Source organism: Sinocyclocheilus anshuiensis, unplaced genomic scaffold, assembly GCF_001515605.1.
Source record: "Sinocyclocheilus anshuiensis isolate Anshui unplaced genomic scaffold, SAMN03320099.WGS_v1.1 scaffold70, whole genome shotgun sequence".
NCBI lineage: Eukaryota > Metazoa > Chordata > Actinopteri > Cypriniformes > Cyprinidae > Sinocyclocheilus > Sinocyclocheilus anshuiensis.
Window position 1 is genome coordinate 1,237,632 of NW_015542377.1, and position 17,586 is coordinate 1,255,217.

Here is a 17,586-nt window from a genome sequence, read left to right on the forward strand (position 1 = left end):
GAAATCAGTTGACGTCAATGTTTTTATCTGTCTTAAAAGTGAGCCAATCATAAGAGAAGATGTTTTATTTAGAAGATAAATGAGGAAATGTTCTGTATCAAAGTGTGTAGAAAAGCTACAAAAGCTAGTTTGGACTGCTTTTATTCTGTGTTTCTGAGATATGATGGGAAGAATGAAAAATGGCTGCTGTAAGGAAGACAATTACGATGAATCGAAAGCAAATTAACGTTTAAGTGAGCATAGCTTTGGCTTCCCCTGTGATTTTAGTACATTATGAGACCCCTAGTGATTGGATTTTTTGGGGGGTGCTTGTATTTTGTTTTACGATCTAACCAAATGGGGTCTTCATATTTAAGGGCATTTAAAGTTTTTTGTGCAACAATGCATTTACCTAACAGATTTTTTTCAACCTAATGTGGATGGGATGATGTACGGATCCAAATAAACAGAGTTTGTGCTCATATTTAAAAAGTCCGACACAAATGTAGATAGAATAAACAGAAAGTGCCTCTTTCATCATTTCTTAGTTTTCTGATCGTTTGTCAGATGTTTGGATTATCAAGTTATATTGCCAAACAAAGGAAGACACTAATTCTCTCTCCAGCGTAGATATAAAACAATTCTGCATGTTTGGTCTGGTTTAGAAAACGAAAACATTTCAACACACAGTTATACTAAAATGTGTTCAATAAATAAAAGACTATTAAAAAGACAATAGTAAAAAGGCACACAGTCTTTAGACAAACGGTACAGAAAAGTAAACAGTTTCTCTCTTTACAAATACTTGTTCTTCAGTAGTTCGTGTTTGACCTCAACACACAACCATAGCTTTACAAAAAGTTTGTGTTGGTACAAAAAAAAAAAAGAGAGAAATCCTCTCAGTAGTGTCTACTCCTCACCGGCAGGTAAACAAACAAACAAACTGTCCACGTTGGCCCCAATCCTTCATGTTTATCAAAGTCGCCTGTCAATTGTTCAGGTCCAAAATGTCTGCAGCATTTATTTCCTGAGAGCTCCTACCAAACTGTCTCCAAACATAAGTGCAAGGAGGGCAAGACATCCTCCTCCCATGAGGGCCTAAAAAGCACCCCATGTGGGCTTTTTAAAAAGCATCAACTGCAAGATTGCTCCTCTCGCAAGGGAAAAAACAACTACCGCCTATTAAGAGACGCCAAGTCCTATGTGTCGACAGGTGATGCATCTTCGGTAACTATCTGGATGTGTGTAGTGGATTCCATTTCTTCTTCCACATCCTCTTCCTCATCACCCTGGCTCTGTTCATCTTTTTCCGTGCCTTCTGAGTCCTCTTCCTCTAGCGTGAGCTCAAACTGGAACTTGTCAGGCCCTGAACCCCCGCCGTTGCCTTCTTTGTCGGGCTGGTAGAAGGGTGGGGAAGGGCTCTGGGGGATCATGCTCTGGTACCAGTTCCGATTATCCTCCAGCGTGTCCAGGATATCCTGGGCATCTGGATGCACCAAGTCGGCCCAGGTTTCCCACAGCGGGTGGACGATGTAGTCAATGAAACCCACCTGAAGAGAGAAAAATGCGTTAGACGTCGTAAGGTACTTCAAATATGGTACTCCAGGAGAGACCATACATCTCAGACAGTAACTAACCTGTGATTTCTCCACCGAGGCAGTGTGTTTGTCACACATGGGGCTGATCTCCATGCCACGTTCCCTTTCTCTGTCACCCTGGTGAAAGAATTCGTCCATGATGCGGTCAGTCCACTGGCGGTACAACTCTAGAGACTTGGTGGGATTGCTCAGATCGGCGCAGTGAACCATGTTCCGCAAAACCTGAAGTAACACCACAATTTTAGATGATTCCAAATCATTTTGTTCCTCTAATTTACATGAATCATTCATTGACAGGGAAGGAGAACAGGAAGACCTGTACCTGTATCCTGTCTGTGTAGTTGTCCAGAAGTAAAACTCCTGAGCTTGTCACTTTCTTCGTCTCTACCATGGTCTTCAGATCGGCCAGTAAGCTCATGTGCTTAGACATGTCTGTGGCCAGTACCTGTTAACAGGAAACATTGAACAATATGTGTTAGCATATAAATCACTGCAATGTAAATGAAAGCAGATGGCCTGGAAGGAAAGAAGGAAGGAAGGAAGGAAGGAAGGAAAGAAAGAAGGAAAGAAAGAAGGGAAGAACCTCACCATGTCGATGACCATCTTTCGGAGTGACTGCCTCTGTTTCTTAGTGAGGTTCTGGAAGATGTCACAATTGTCCTCCTGGAGAAGTTTAAAGCCCACGGCTAAGTGGTGATTCTCCAAAACGGACTCGTCGTTATACATGAGCGCTAACTCTGAGTCTGTAAGAAATGAATAAATACAGGATTAACTTAAGTGTTTCCAACTTTATGCTGATAGTAGGGTGGGAATTGAGAACACTCACTTGTATTGATGAGGAACTGGTTTGAAACTCCAGGATGGTCCACATCATGAATAGCTGCTGCAAAAATGGCTGCCAGGATCTCAAGATCTGTGAAGACAGCCTGTTAGGACAAATTGAAAATGGTGAGATATATGAAATCCTTTGAGGGAAAACTCTGACAATTGCACCTGAAGAAAAACGTTCTTACATCTAGTGCAGGTGTGGATAGCAGAATGTGAGTTGACTGGGCCACATCAGCAGCGTGAAGGCTGTTATGATAGGCCACATCTTGGTGGTAATGATCCTCAAGGGTCATCATATATGTCACAAAAGCATCTGCCGGGATCTTAAATGTCTTAAGTAAGTCACGTTCCTGTTACAGAGAGAAGCAATATTATTACAATCTTGGACTATGTGACATTTTTGTTGCAAAATGTTGAAAGTCATAGGCAAAAGAAAGGCTGGAGGAAGAACTGACCTGGAAGATGGCGTACATAATGCAAGTGAGAGGCCGGTTGTGAGAATACTCTGAAACTGTAAAGATGTTCAGGCCCCATTTGTTCAGGTCTTCTAATTCCTGGAAAGAGAAGACACAAGTGGAATGAGATCAACGGAAATTTTCAGTCGAACACACTAAAGATCAAGTATTCAATCTTCTACTCACCTTTGACAGTAAATCCTCTTTGTCGGTTTTGACGCCGAAGCGAGCGATGCCGCAGTTGAGGCTGGGCCCGTGGGATACTTTCTTCACACCACTGATCTGAGTCATCAGCTGCTGTTTTTTCTTCTTCTCGCGGGCTTTAGGAGTAGGTGAGGGAATCTCCACCTCATTCTGTTTGTCTGTGAGGAACAGCAAGAACCAAATGATTAGAACGATTTTGGTCTCTTTCCTGGTGGCAACTAACCTTGCACTCAAATTTCCACAGACAATGTGGAAAACGACCGTGTGTTAACTCGTCACCATGAAACTGTAATAGTCCTCAAATCTTTCAATACCGATCATGCACAACTGTGTCAGTTGTTGGCAGATCACATTCCAGATTACTCAATCTTTTCATTGTAGTTTCCACACAGACGAGACACATACATGCCCGCACAAAAGCCCATTGTTGGGAAACCGGTGGCCATGTATCGTGTTTCCCTTAGTGACGTAAGCAGACGCCTTTGGCCCAGGTGCAGTGCCACAGCTGAATAGCTCACATCTGCACTCAGTGCGTGTGCTTCTCAGGATTTGTTGCCCTTGAACGGCAGAACAGACACCCAATTCACAGCGACTTTGCCACTGAGCTATTTAAGTGGGGCTTGCCCCTCCTTTCCTTCTAATTCTAATTCCACTCTCCATTTTCACTGTGACAGACCTGTCAACAAACTACAGGGGAGCCCGTGTCTGCCTTATATGGCATCTCCAAAGGTCAACCCTCAGGAGATATCAACTGACAAACAATGGCGGCACAGGAAGGGTGTATCTTTGGGCAAAAATGCAGTTGATAATGCCATAAACCTTCATGTTAGGGATTCCTCGTGTGGAAATGCTAATCCAAATCCTTCTCAAGGAGCCACAGGCTGCGAGTGGACTGAATTTTTATTTCCAGTTTCTCAATTACTGCAGATAACGTTGTTCTCTCTTGCCGTAAAGCTCTGGCATGTGGCTGAAAGACTGCGATAACACCTGGTAATAGCCGCTGGCTTGATGAAGAAAGAGAGGAGGTGAAATATGAGGGTTGGTTAATTCATTACAGTCATTATCCTCTTCACTCATATGTCTCTGTTAAACATGAACCCGTGCCGTAATCAGCACCGCAGTCATTCAGATGGGCTTAGATCCTGAGTGAAAGAAATACGAGGCGTCCTATTACGATGACGGAACGGAAAGGGACGGGGATGAGGGAGTACTTGTTTCTCTTTCATCTCAAAAGGCTCTATCTGTTTTTCTCTCCTTCTCTTGTGGTAAAGATGCCTGATCAAGAGAAAATGCCTCCTATCTGATCCCACGGAGTGCTCCTTATAGCCAATTTGCTTGTTTTCTCATAAACATCCATCAGAGCTCTTTTTTCCTTTCGCCTCGTTCCTTTCAGGATTCTCTCACATGTCACTCCATGTCTCCTTCTCATATAAAAAAGCAAACAACCAAAGGCAAGCCACATGTACAGGCTGTGTGCACAGATCTAAGATTTCAGAAAAAGCAAGAAAAAAAAAAAAGGAAAGAGACATTATGTCCGGGTCCGATTTAATCTCATCACTGCTAAACGCATGCGTTTTGATGCAGACAGTGAAATCACAGAGGCACAAAGAAAGCAGTCACACGTGACGCAGCGCACAGATGTTTCACAGCTAACATTTAATCCCAGGAAAATCAAACCACTTTTAGTCCCAAATAATCCGGCCACAAAGTTGTACACCATCAGAATGGACAACAATATTTTTGCAGATTTCATCATCAAATTTCAAATTTCAATCCTTTTTACACTGCAACAAAAAAAAAATTGTTATCTATATTTTTGCCTTTTTATCAGTAAAAATATCTAAACATTATTTTTTCAACATAATGCATTTGGATGGATAAAAAAATATAATCCAATCAGAAGAACTTCTAATGTATTACTCTTTATAATATTTAACAAAATTCTGCTGAAAGTAAATTTAAATTTCATTTCTTGTCTTAAAAATGTTTACAAATTTTATTAGTAAGCAAGTCAAAAATAATGATTAGGAAATAATTTTTTGTAGTGAAATGGGATCTCAGACTGCGGCAAGGTACATGAGTGTTTGTGTGTTTAGACGGGGCATGCGATGGCGTCTCGATGAGAGCACAGGAGCTGGATGAGTCACAGGTCCTCTTGCCTGGATGTTCCGTGCTGGGGGGTTCCACAGTCAGCATTGCTTTACAGCAGGATCCCATCCCCCTCTGTCTCTCCCTCCCTCCCATATTTCTGCTCTCCTTTCCACCCTCCCCTTCCTGTTTTCCAAATGCTGCATTGGGGATCTCTCTCCTCATGCAGAATCGAAAGTCTGATGCCATCTCACGGCATTCCACAAACAAAATTAGCCTTTGTACTGCATATCTTATCTTTTAATATTCAACACTTTCACAAATAATGGATTTATTTTTCCTCGTTTTCATAGCTTTTAGATATACAGCATCAGTGAGTCTAAACTGCAGTTCAGTTCTGGAAATGACGCAGCCCAAATTCAATCCACAATGGCGCATACTGTATATAGCCAATGTCTAGCGATGACTGCGGGTGTTTTAGTGTAACAGTAAATATGTGTGTGATTACCTAGGAAGGTGTTGGAGATGAACTCTGACACCTGATTGCCAGATCTGCTCATCTCAGAGAGGTGCGTCAGCTCCCTGTTCAACATTCTCTTGAACTGGAAAAGATAACGAGGGAGAATCATTAGTCAAAAACACAAAAAGGTTCAACATTGAGTCTTCAGTAGGGCAGCCATATTCCAAAGTCTTGCAAAATGGCATATTTAAAATTCCTTTATATAGACATGGATTTTCATACAATGTTGCAACATGTTATGGGGTACAGAATGTTAAATATTACCAAATAAATAATATAATAAATATAAATATTATTAAAATATTATTAAATATATTAATATTTAAATCGTAATATCTCCTTTTAAAAATATTTATGCATACATTTTAATGCATTCATTTCTCTTGTTTCTAAATAAATCTCTTATACCTCATACCATGCGTAAAAAATGCAAATGAATAAAGAATGAGAGAGAAATTCCGTACAAGAGACAAGGTAGAAACTGTTGCCAAGTAATATTTTTCTTTAGCATTTTTTTTCTCCACATATAATGTATGACTATAAGTTCGAAAAGCAATGATGTGGTTCCAAAAAATGCAATGTTGGCAATAAATAAATAAACAAATGCATATATAATTAAATAAGTCAAAAAACGGCAGCCATATCCTGCGCCACATCTCATTTTTAAGCTTCATTAGTACAAGGGGATAAATCACAAAAAACAACCTATATAACTGTGCTTTTGACATCCAAATCAACATCTCAGCCAAAATACAACAGATTATTTTGAAAAGAACAGCCCAAAATAGAGCTCAGATCTAGACATTCCAGGACAGGATGCCACACAGCGAGACTTGCTGTAGGTTTTCCTCCTCAGTGTCTCTCTAGACCACCAACAATCACCGAACCAAAATCAACCTCCATAAGGCAGACCAAAAACAGCTTAGTAGCCACCATACACACCTTAATGTAACCCCAGGATACAGAGAGAAGGTAATTGGCCTCAGGCATTTTGGATCGTATTTAATCTCCCGAAATCCACAACAGCGCACTCCTATACCACAAAGGAAAAGAGCCAGAGAGAGGCAGATGAAAGGGATTCTTCTGGTTGGGAAAAATGAAAAATCCCCTCTTCTCTCCTCTCCTACTCTGCTTGGTATGGATTAGTAGCTGAAAAGCAGACACAAGCCGTCTTCACGGCAGCTCTCGGCCGAATCGCTCTGCCGTTGACTGTCCATGGCTTCAGATGCGAATGGGGACCGACAGTGGATGGGAACACCCGTCCTGGGCTGGAGGATGATCCAGAGAGCGGTGGCCGGAGCTGGAAGCAAAGTGGAGGGTCTGGAAGTCTGGAATGAATTATGGAGGAGATGAAGAAGCAGTGGAGCAGAGGGAGGGAGGGATAAGGACAAAAAATGCTGGGATGCTCATCTGGCTGGAGGGGGGTCTTCCTCTGCTGGATTAGTGCCGCTCCGCTGCTGCAGTACGCTCACGCTCTCTCATCATCTCGTTCTGTCTTTCTCTCTCTCCTTCTGCCTCGCCCCCTCCCTCACGCGTCTGTCCCCCAGTCTCGAGTCTGTCAGCCCCAGCAACACGCTCCACAGGCACATATGATTTGACACAGAGATGGCAGAGGAGGGGGGGAGCCCCTGCTTTGTTATGCGGGGAAAGCACGAGAAAAAAAAAGACACGTAAAGAAGGACAGAAAGACAGGGAGGTCTAAGGACGCCCTTGGCTTTTTGGGAACGATTAATCGACTTTAAGGGATTCCTAATCGAGAACAACTTTAAGCCCTTTTGTAGCTGCAAAGGCAACGTAAGAGCAAAGATGGGAGATTTACACGAGTCTGGGTTCTTTTAGGCTCGGTCAGCCTAATTTATTGCATTCCCATAATGCATGAGGTTTCACATGGAGCTCTGTGCTATTTTTACCATAGAGTATGGTGGGAGAGGAGACTTGGATAATTGCCTCTCTTTGTCTTTTTTCGGTGACATCAACACCCCCCCATGACTCTCTCTCTTTCTCTCTGCCTCTCCGTCTACATCCGAACACCAATTACACCAACATCCCAACGCCATGGCAACAGCGTCATGTGACATGCATGGGCTGCCGCTGAGGCTTCCCTCCCTCCCCAGCCTCCAAAGACGGCTGCCCAGGAATCACGAGGACATCACTGCGTCTCAATAACATCTGCCAAATCAACCCCCAATTCATCAGAATGGGGAGGAGGCAAACGTCCAAAATCGATGAGCTGTCCTTGATATAGTCCAATGACAGGGAAAACCCTTAGTGAATATGAGGGAAAAAATAAGACAATTGTTGGATTAGGATGGTGTTCGGATGATTTAGTTGGGTTTGGGCAACCCATTGGTTTCCCAAATGGACAATCTTTAAAGAGCCCAAAACCAACAAAAACAGCAGACCAGACCATGCTGCCCTCATCACACTCACCTATGATGGATAAAATGGTGCATTTCTCAACCAAAAAAAAAAAAAAACACTAGATGCACAATTACACAAAGGATTTACATTGAAACAATTTACAAAAAAAAAAACCTAGATGCACAATTACACAAAGGATTTACATTGAAACAATTTACACTCAGAAATTGCTAGTAAATTTAATTAATAATTACAAAGAAACAGCAAGTAATATTGAAATTAAGATTAAATCTTGAAGTAAAAAGACTAAAATAGTGTTTTCTTGTTAAACATGCTCTAGTTTTTTTTTTTTTTTTTAACAGTATATTTGTTATTTACTTGCAACTGAGCCTGTTTTCGCCCCTTAACACAGAGAAGTTGGTCTCAGATTTGAGAAGCTAAAATAATTCATGCAATGATTTTGGATTCTCCAAACTGTGAAATGTATGTGTGTGTCTGTGTTTGTGCACCTTCATGAGAAAAAGGGAGTGGGAGGGAGAAAGGGAAAGAGGGGGGAAAGAGAAAGATGGAAAATAGCGGAGAATCTCTGCATTATGCTGCAGTGGAGGTTCCTCAGCGATGCGTGAGACGTCTAGTCAGAGCTGTAAACAACTCTGACATATCAAAGACGGGCTGCTTTCCACAGCTCACATTTCTTCTTATCATCCATATCAATAAATCCATGTGAGTGTCTCTCTCTAAGCCCCGTGAGAAACATGGCTGTAGGGGGGCGGATGTGCACTGACTTCTGCTCTGAGAAGAGTAAAGGGTGAATGAAGGGAATTTCATTCTCAAAGACCTTCATTCTGTAGAGAAAGACCCTTCAAACACTTGATTAAAGCTAACCGATTCTATCAGCTAACATGGATTGCCTGTGTAAGGCATTTAGAGGCAAAAAACTATTTTATTTAGGAAATTATAGTTGACACATAATGAACAACAAGATTTAAAGTTAAAATTTATATGAATGTATTTTTTTCTGTCCTGTAAACATTTCCCTTTTTTCACCTTTTCAACATCAGTAGTTCATTTAAATGATCCTACAAGGTCATAACTGTTTTTATACAAAATTCTCTCCACATTTCCTTCAGTATCTCAGTTAACATTAGCTCATAAAAGCTATATTAGAATTAAAAAATAATAAGCAAATTGCTTTTTAAAATAGTTTTACATGGAGCATGGCTTGTGACACCAAAGGACATGCCAACTTCCCAAATGTATTTAATGTCAACTACCGATTGACAGCAAATATGCACATCATAATTTCTATGTACCTAGTTGCAAGTTTTTATTTTTGCATTTCTTTAAAATGGGATAATTAGCAATTAGATGCTATTTTATTTTCTCCACTAGTGGGCAGTATATACCCACAGTATTAAGTGAGATAGATTTGTGCAGTCACCTCACACTGTGCGCCGGCAGCATGTTAAATCAATTTGTACCGTCATCATGACCTTGTCTAATGTATCAATGTGTTTGATGCAGGACAGGCAAGTCAATCAATCATCAAAATACATTTCACTTTTTCATAGCAGTCCATTGTCAATCAAGATCTATATTCTTATTTCCAAATCTCTCTCTGTATTCAAACTTGTATGTAAATGTCACACTACACTGATGTTTTTTAATTACATCTATCTACAGTAAATGTCTTGTGTACATCATCTAGTGGGGAAAACCCCCATCTGTTTCTTGGTCAGAAATTGTGGGAGTTTTTATTGCACTGAATGATGTCACTTGAGAAACACATAATTGCAAAATCTGCAAATTCTTAACAACCACTGATATATGATGATCCCTGACGCACATTGAGATGACAAACGAGTTCTCTGGTATATTCCAACGGTAACATCAATAATGACATTTCTGAAGAAATCAGCAGCTCTTTCTGTGACAAACCAACAATGCCTGAGGATACAAGCTCAATGTTTCACTTCCTCTAAATTTCTCAATATGTGCACAAATGTGTGTGTGTACAAAATCCACAAGTGGACACAGTAAAATATTTAATTATTAAATTATAGGCAAAAATACTTTTAAGCTGCTTTAGTCACAATTATATCCACAGAGCAAAGAGTGACTCTAAAACCTTAAAGAAAGTTTTGAAAGGAACTTAGGTTGTTTAAAATTGACGAAGATTGTTTGTTATGTTTCTGATTATCAGGAAAAGACAGCAAAAAAACCCTGAACATTTATACAAATAGTTTAACAACAATTTTCATGCAAGCTGATACTGGTGCTCTCTACAACAAACAAATTATGCAGGAACTTTATAAACTAACAGTAGTTTGACTTGAGACCATCAGTTCGATATTACATGGCTCTGACTGGCTTATATTATAGATGTGTGACTATACAACTCATTCTTTTAAAATGATAACTTAAAGACCACTGCTTACATGACCACACATTGTCTCATTTGCAACTTTTCAAAACAAGAAAGTACAGCACACAAAAAAATAAACCTTTCCAGGAATTCACTTTTCATCTATAAAGCACACTTATCATGAGAATTCAGAAATAAAAAGTTCAAAAAGTTACTTTAGGCAACAGTTTTGTCCTTGAAAAGTCCACCAAGTAACATCCAACAAAAATGACCAACCCACTAACAACTTATAAAAGTATAAAACTGAGGCTCACCTTTTTCAAGCAGTTAACTTTTTCGATCTTTCTCTGTTCTTTCCTCTCAAAGCAGCAAGCTCCCATTTTAAGTGAGTTAAGTTTTCTAAGTCCTGCTTGCTGTGAGTCTTTGTCACCCTGACTGTCTTGAGTCTCAAGGTTCGGCTTTTGACAGACGCAATAACGTTACTGACTAATTTTGAGCTGTGAGCGCTGACTATCCTTCAGTGTGTGAGTGTGTCACTGTATACACACTACCCCTCTCACGAGGGACCGCCTCCTTCTGACACACACATACACTGGAACTCTAACCACATTGCAACATGGTTTATAGGGTAAATAGTGTGCTCTGGAATCAGATCAAGCATACTGATGTGATCTCTTGAAGTCATCAGGGCAAACACATATTGCCACACATATGCAGATCTACAGGAAGTCCTGAATTGCAAATAACAAAAATGGTAGTTTTAACATTTAGAACGTTTACAAGCTGCACCCAAAGGATAACCACAAATCAGATCTTTAATGTTTCACTTGCTTCTTCTAGACAGCGATGAGATTATATAGAAAGGAAGTGGAAACTTTTAAGTATCCTGCTTTTCAGATCTTTCTCCTGAGGACTTCATTAATTTCACTTGTCCCCGCTTAATGTTAGTTTTAAAAGAGACCTAAAAAATTTGACAAGATTGGCAAGTCTGCAAAAATAAATAAATAAATAAAGATGTAATGTAATATAAATAATATGTTAGATTTATATAAGAATGAGTTATTATATTACATTACATTTATTTTTATTTCTCCATAGGAATTTCATGAGAAACATGAAAAAAGAGCCATGAAAGAGTAACAACGAAGCTATATAATATAATAAAGAAATATTTGCTAAATATGACAACATTTGACTGAACTTTATCAAAATAGTCCAAAAAGGAAATGTTCATGTATTATAAACCATGTTTTCTCTCATAACTTTTCAATCCAGTGACTACATTTGGGGTTTCATGGCCATGGACTTGGTATCTATTTAAACAACTCTGTCGATTTACTGTAACAAAAAGAGTGAGTCTGCAGTGCTGTTATCTTGACCGGAATGTCCAGTTGACTGAAACAGAATATGTGTACATGTAAAATCTATACAGTATCAGCTCCAGGATTTCTCTGCCAACATATATATTGCATGTTGGCAGATAAATCCTGGAGCTGACACTATAGATTTTACATGCACACATATGCACATACAGCTAAAGTGTAATACACATCAGAGGGCACAGGCATTCAAAAGGGCCGCAAAAGGTCAGATGTCCTGGTATTCTCTGTACATCTTTATGTGCTAGTTCCACAAACTTATACAAAAGCTCCTAGGATATGAGCATGTCTTGAGCCAGTCATGACACAGTCACAGGCTTTGTTAATGTCCCATTTTCTTGCATGTGCATTATATTCTATATTCTTGCATATCATTGTTGGCCTGCGTGCACTGAAAAAAAAAAGAGTATTTTTGTCATTTTCCAGTCAAATTTTATATACATCCTTAGACTGATAATTTTATTTTAGATGCAAATTTGTGCACAAACGTTTTGGAGAAACCTTTCTTACCCCATTAGTAATCTTATTTAAAATACTTAAAGTCTAACAAAATATAGTGAGGTTTATGCAAAAATAAATAAATACATATTCCCTAAAAAAAAGAAAAGAAAAAAAACTGGCAAAATCATCTTAATAATAATCTTCTTAAATCTTCTTAATAAAAAGTATTAACATGCATATTTCCATGAAAAGTAAAATGCTCATGTTTTAAGATGTTTATACTTTTACTGGAAAACGCGCCAAATTGAATGATTCTGGGTCATCCCAAAATACGTCCCTTTCCTGTACATTTATCTGTAGGATTGGTGTGTGTGCGGGAGTTAGTGTGTATTCATCCCTATTGTCTGCAGTAAAAGTCCCCATGCTGCAGTGTATGCCTGTTTGACGTCAGCAGAAGGAGAAACAAACAGGGAGTGCGGCCTTGCCCTGCCATACAGCACTCACTCCTATTGTAGTCTGGACCCGGCTAGAGCTTAGGAAGGAGACAGGAAACCTGAGTCACAGCTGCAGGACACACACACACACACACACACACACACTGTGGAGCTGTGCAGTGTATCACATGAGATGACACTGACAAAGATGTGAAACCAACACATAGTGTTTAAAAGTAAAAACGGATGATAAACAAAATAGGTTGAAACATGTACATATGAATTTGTAACAAATATTGTGCTTGTCATATTAGCAGATGTTTCATGAGAAAATAGGCTATTTGTGTTTCCAAAAATTTATTATATTGTATATCATATTGCTTTGATTATGCAATAAAGTGCTGTACATGTATTCAAGTCTAGAAAAAAAAAGAAAAAAAAAGATCTCCTAATAAAAAGTTAAAATTTAACTTGATAAACCTCACTGTTAATATAAATTGGCCCACAAGCTGTCAATCAAATCAATTTCAGAGCACACCGCAGTGTACCGCATTTCCAAAGCAACACAAAGGGGTGTGGAAAAACATGCTGGAAAAAAGACATGCTATAACCTGTTCAATAAGCTAGGAAGACTTGCTAACATATTTATACAGAGAATGTGTGAGACTGTTATGATAATAAAGTTATGTGGCATCTCTAAGGGAGCCTTGTACTTCAAATACCTTGGAAAATGCACCACAACTAAATCAAAATAAACCTTAAAATTTCAAATCTAGTGTATATTCTGCATATTCAAATAGATTTCAAAAGCAAGCTAGAAAACAGCAGCTTGAATTTTGAATGCAAACTAACTGGCACAAGCACTGACTCTCAATAGCCCCATTCACAAAGCGGCCGTTGAGAGAAGCATTACAAACTCTCTAAACTATCAGGAAAAAGTTCTTGAACGCGCTTTACTGCGCAAGCATCCTCTGAGAGTTTTTACAACTTCCAAAGAAGCTCTTAAAAGTGATGTGCTGCATCTTCTCACCTTGTTGGAGGCCATGTCGCTGACGGAGCGGTACGTTTGGATGGTTTCCAGCTGATCCAGACACCAGTCCAGCTCCTCCATGGTCTCCACGGCCAGCTTCTGGTAGGACTCGTCTGGACAGAGACACACAGAAAGGGGGGCACCGTGAAAATCCTGCTGCATGGCCACTCCAGCACAGCCTGCCAGACGATCCTTCATCCTGGGCTCGCACACACATACGCACACACACTCCCAGACTGTATGAGAGAGTGAGAGTGGGTTCTTCTGAGCGCTAGCTTTGAGAGATTTCCCCCCCTGCTCGCTCCCTCTCATTGGCCTGGTCCTTGTGGCTAGGTGATACTGTCTCTTTGGCTTCGTGCCCCTTACTCTTACCCCCTCCTGCCTCTCTCGGTGTCGCCCTCTCTTTGCGTGCCACTCTCACTCATGTCTGAGAGTTGGCTGTGGTGGGGTGATGCAGCCTCTTGGCTCTGTGCTTCCTCATTTCACTGCCCCATTTGGCATCTCTCTCTCTCTCTCTCTCTCTCTCTCTCTCTCTCTCGTCCCTTCCCCTTTTTGTCATTTCTGGCTTTTGTAGGCTCTGATGTCAATAGAGAGGAGACAAAGGGTATTACTTTGCAAAGCTCGCTGTATAAACTTGTACACACACACACACACTCTTGCAAAAATACATGTTTAAATTAAAACTACATGCACATTTTAAGACACAAATATTCACTATATATTCACAGTGATTTCAATGGAAATATACAATTAAGCTGCATCTTAATGATTTCATTTATTCTAATTTTTATTTTTTACTTAGGAGACCATTAGGTTTCCTAAATGCCATTTTCTGGAAGAAATTTTATTAGCATCTTTATTTCAAACTTTAGTAAATTTGATTAATTTCTGTGAATCAGATTCATTTGCATCACTCAAAAATGCTCACTTTTGCCCTGCATGGCATTTTTGCATTTTGCAAAATAATAAATAAAACTTGCAATACCATTTATAGGTTTGGGGTCAGTAGAATTTGTTTTAAAATAAATTAATATTTTTTTATTGAGCAAGGATGCATTAAATTGATCAAAACTGACAGTAAAGACTTTTAAAAACTTCTATTTCAAATAAATTATAAGAAGAATCAAATAAAAAAAATGTTAGGAGCAAAGATTCCTAAAAAAAGTATAAAAAGTAATAAATAAAATCAAGCTGCATAGCTGTTTTCAACATTGATAATAATAAGAAATGTTATTTGAAATGCCACTTGCTGAAAATTCAGCTTTGTCATCATTACAATTAATTACATTTCAAAATATATTAAAATAGAGCTATTACATTTTATTATTATTTCACAAAATTAGTTTTTCTGCATTTCTGATCAAGCAAATGTAGATTTGGTCAGCAGAAGAAACTTCTTTCTAAAACTATAACAAATTCTTACCGACCCCAAACTTTTGAACACTAGTGTGTTTGGGAAATATTGCCGTTTGTTGTTATATTGGTGCATATAAAAAATATATTTTAAAAAAAGAAAGAAAAAAAAGAAAGAAATATTCTACTTTGTATACATTTTTTCATTTTTAATGAGCTGTTTACAATATTTAGCTTTTATATTAAACATTTTAAATCTACTTGGAAAAAATACCTTTTAAATATTATGAGATAAATCAAATAGTGTCAAAAGGCTGAAAAGGCTATACTTTTCAACCCAACAAAAGAAACAAAAGCAACAAAAAGCACATTTACATACACACAAATGACACAGCATCACGTTTTATCATGCGCTTAAATTAATGTCAAGATGTACGTAAACGGGTCTGCATCATTCCTCGCACACCACAGAAATGTATGAAGCATAGGCGTAAGCTATGTGTGTGGGTCTTGTTAAAGCATAGATGTGTTTACAGTAGAGGGGAGTTTGGTGAATCGGTGCCCTGTGGCTTTGGGACACAGACGAGCCCTTGTGCGCCTCTGACTTTGCTGTGGTGGGTCTCCTAGTTGCAGAACAACACAGCAGTAGAACTTTAGCAGGGCCCTGTCGAATGATACTTCTCTCTAATCTCCACACGCTCAAAGCCACACAAGCATATTTGTTCTCTGAACTCCAAGAGAAAACGCTCTTTGGTGTGGGTAAATCTTTTTTTCTATTTTTTTAGCATATGGAGAGGTACCTGTAAACTACAACACCAAGGCAATGTCGAAAAGTTGGAAACTGGATTTTTTTAACAAGATTTACATTTTCACAAAACCAGTTTTATACCTAAAAGAGAGCAGCTAAGCATAACCGCATTTTTATATTTCTGAAGGAAATGTGAATAGTGCATGCCCATGAAAAACTGCCATGATGCTAGGGTGTGCATGTGGGTGCCAGAGCATTGGTATGCAGTTGCTGAGGTGTGTTCTGAGTGGTTTGTAGTGCATTGGTATCTGGTTGCTAGGGTGTTCTGGGTGGTCGCTAGGTGGTTGCTTACTGACCCAAGTCAAAAGACCACCCACAAGTCTCTAACATTCCTGTCTCTAGACAAGACTCAGGTCCCAAAGTTAAATCCAGTTTTAGCTTTAGAGAATATTTACATGAAATACTTGAATTAGTTTAAACAATCTAATCTAAATCAATCTAAACTATTACTGAATTATGTTCAATAGAAAAATAAAGACATAAACAATACAAAAGCAGCTGTAAATAACACTATTATATATCAAGTGATGGATATATATAATGATAGACAGAATGATAGATAGATAGAATGATAGATAAAACGATAGATAGAACAATAGAACAATAGATAGATAGATAGAACGATAGATAGAACGATAGATAGATAGATAGATAGATAGATAGATAGATAGATAGATAGATAGAAGTGCAATGGATTTTACTGCAAATTTGTCACCCTTTTGACTTGATTTAAACATTACGGTATAGATAGATAGATAGATAGATAGATAGAAGTGCAATGGATTTTACTGCAAATTTGTCACCCTTTTGACTTGATTTAAACATTACGGTAACAATTAAGGTTTAGTTAACTTTATTTGTTATTGCAAAGTAGAGTTATGGTGTAAAGTTGATGTGTATTTTGAATTTAATTCACATTTCTGCCACCTCTCATTTCTATCCATACACCACTCTGAAAAGGTGATGTGTACACAAGTCTTGGGTCTGAAATCTGTCATTATGAGGCAAAGCATGTTTGACAGGACCAGTGAGGTGTCTGACCACATGTGCGTAAGAAGGGTTTTTCCCCGTTCTCTTCCTTCAAGACATGCACAACAGAGAGACGCACAAGCTCCAACGGCCCTAGCAGATTTGGAAAAAGGAAGCATTGGTCCAGGAAAGATGCGGACATATGGCCATGCTGCAGTTGCCCACATACCATGAGGTCATCCAATTACAGACAAAAGGGGACAGATCTCATCTAATAAGCTGCCATTACACATCCACAAACAAACAAAAATAATAAATAAATGAAATAATGTGCATTAACCATGCAGTTACATTTCCCGAAAAGATGGATATGTATTTTGCCGGTCATGTGATCTCAACACTCAACATTTACAAATATATAAAAATTATGCTATGTAGAAGAAAATTTAATGTAAATGAGCATAATTTTTATATATTTGTAAATTAATTTCCTAGGTGCAAGTACTTTTTTCTTTAGGCATAAAACTTTTAATGATCATTTCTCGTCACAACTAGCATATCCTTGTTTGTGTGTGAACTTGACTTCACTTATCACTTAAGGACAAGCGTAGGTGTGGTGTTATAAGAAAAAGTATCAGCATGCCGAGAGGTTGTGTTTTGCGGCCACAAACTGTGTTTGCATATGTGTCATTTGAGGTTACTGCAGATCACAAATATCAAATCATGTCTTCTGGTCGTTTGAGGGTGTTAATGTCATGGCTGAGCGCTGTGCGC

General features: G+C 38.8%; 1 protein-coding gene across 2 annotated transcripts in view; it reads right to left on the bottom strand.

Annotated features, from left to right (window-relative positions):
* Positions 1-300: 300 nt before the first annotated feature.
* Positions 301-17,586, bottom strand: part of LOC107692372 (cAMP-specific 3',5'-cyclic phosphodiesterase 4B-like) — a 92,985-nt gene continuing 75,699 nt past the window's right edge. For both annotated transcript variants that reach the window (XM_016491389.1, XM_016491388.1), the window contains exons 6-15: positions 13,683-13,795; positions 5,661-5,754; positions 3,047-3,222; positions 2,861-2,959; positions 2,591-2,755; positions 2,404-2,503; positions 2,166-2,320; positions 1,900-2,022; positions 1,617-1,799; positions 301-1,529 (exon numbers count right to left, since the gene is read on the bottom strand). In XM_016491389.1, coding sequence (XP_016346875.1) covers positions 1,179-1,529; positions 1,617-1,799; positions 1,900-2,022; positions 2,166-2,320; positions 2,404-2,503; positions 2,591-2,755; positions 2,861-2,959; positions 3,047-3,222; positions 5,661-5,754; positions 13,683-13,795 — 1,559 coding nt within the window. In that variant the 3' untranslated portion in view covers positions 301-1,178. The remainder of the gene's footprint in view (positions 1,530-1,616; positions 1,800-1,899; positions 2,023-2,165; positions 2,321-2,403; positions 2,504-2,590; positions 2,756-2,860; positions 2,960-3,046; positions 3,223-5,660; positions 5,755-13,682; positions 13,796-17,586) is intronic.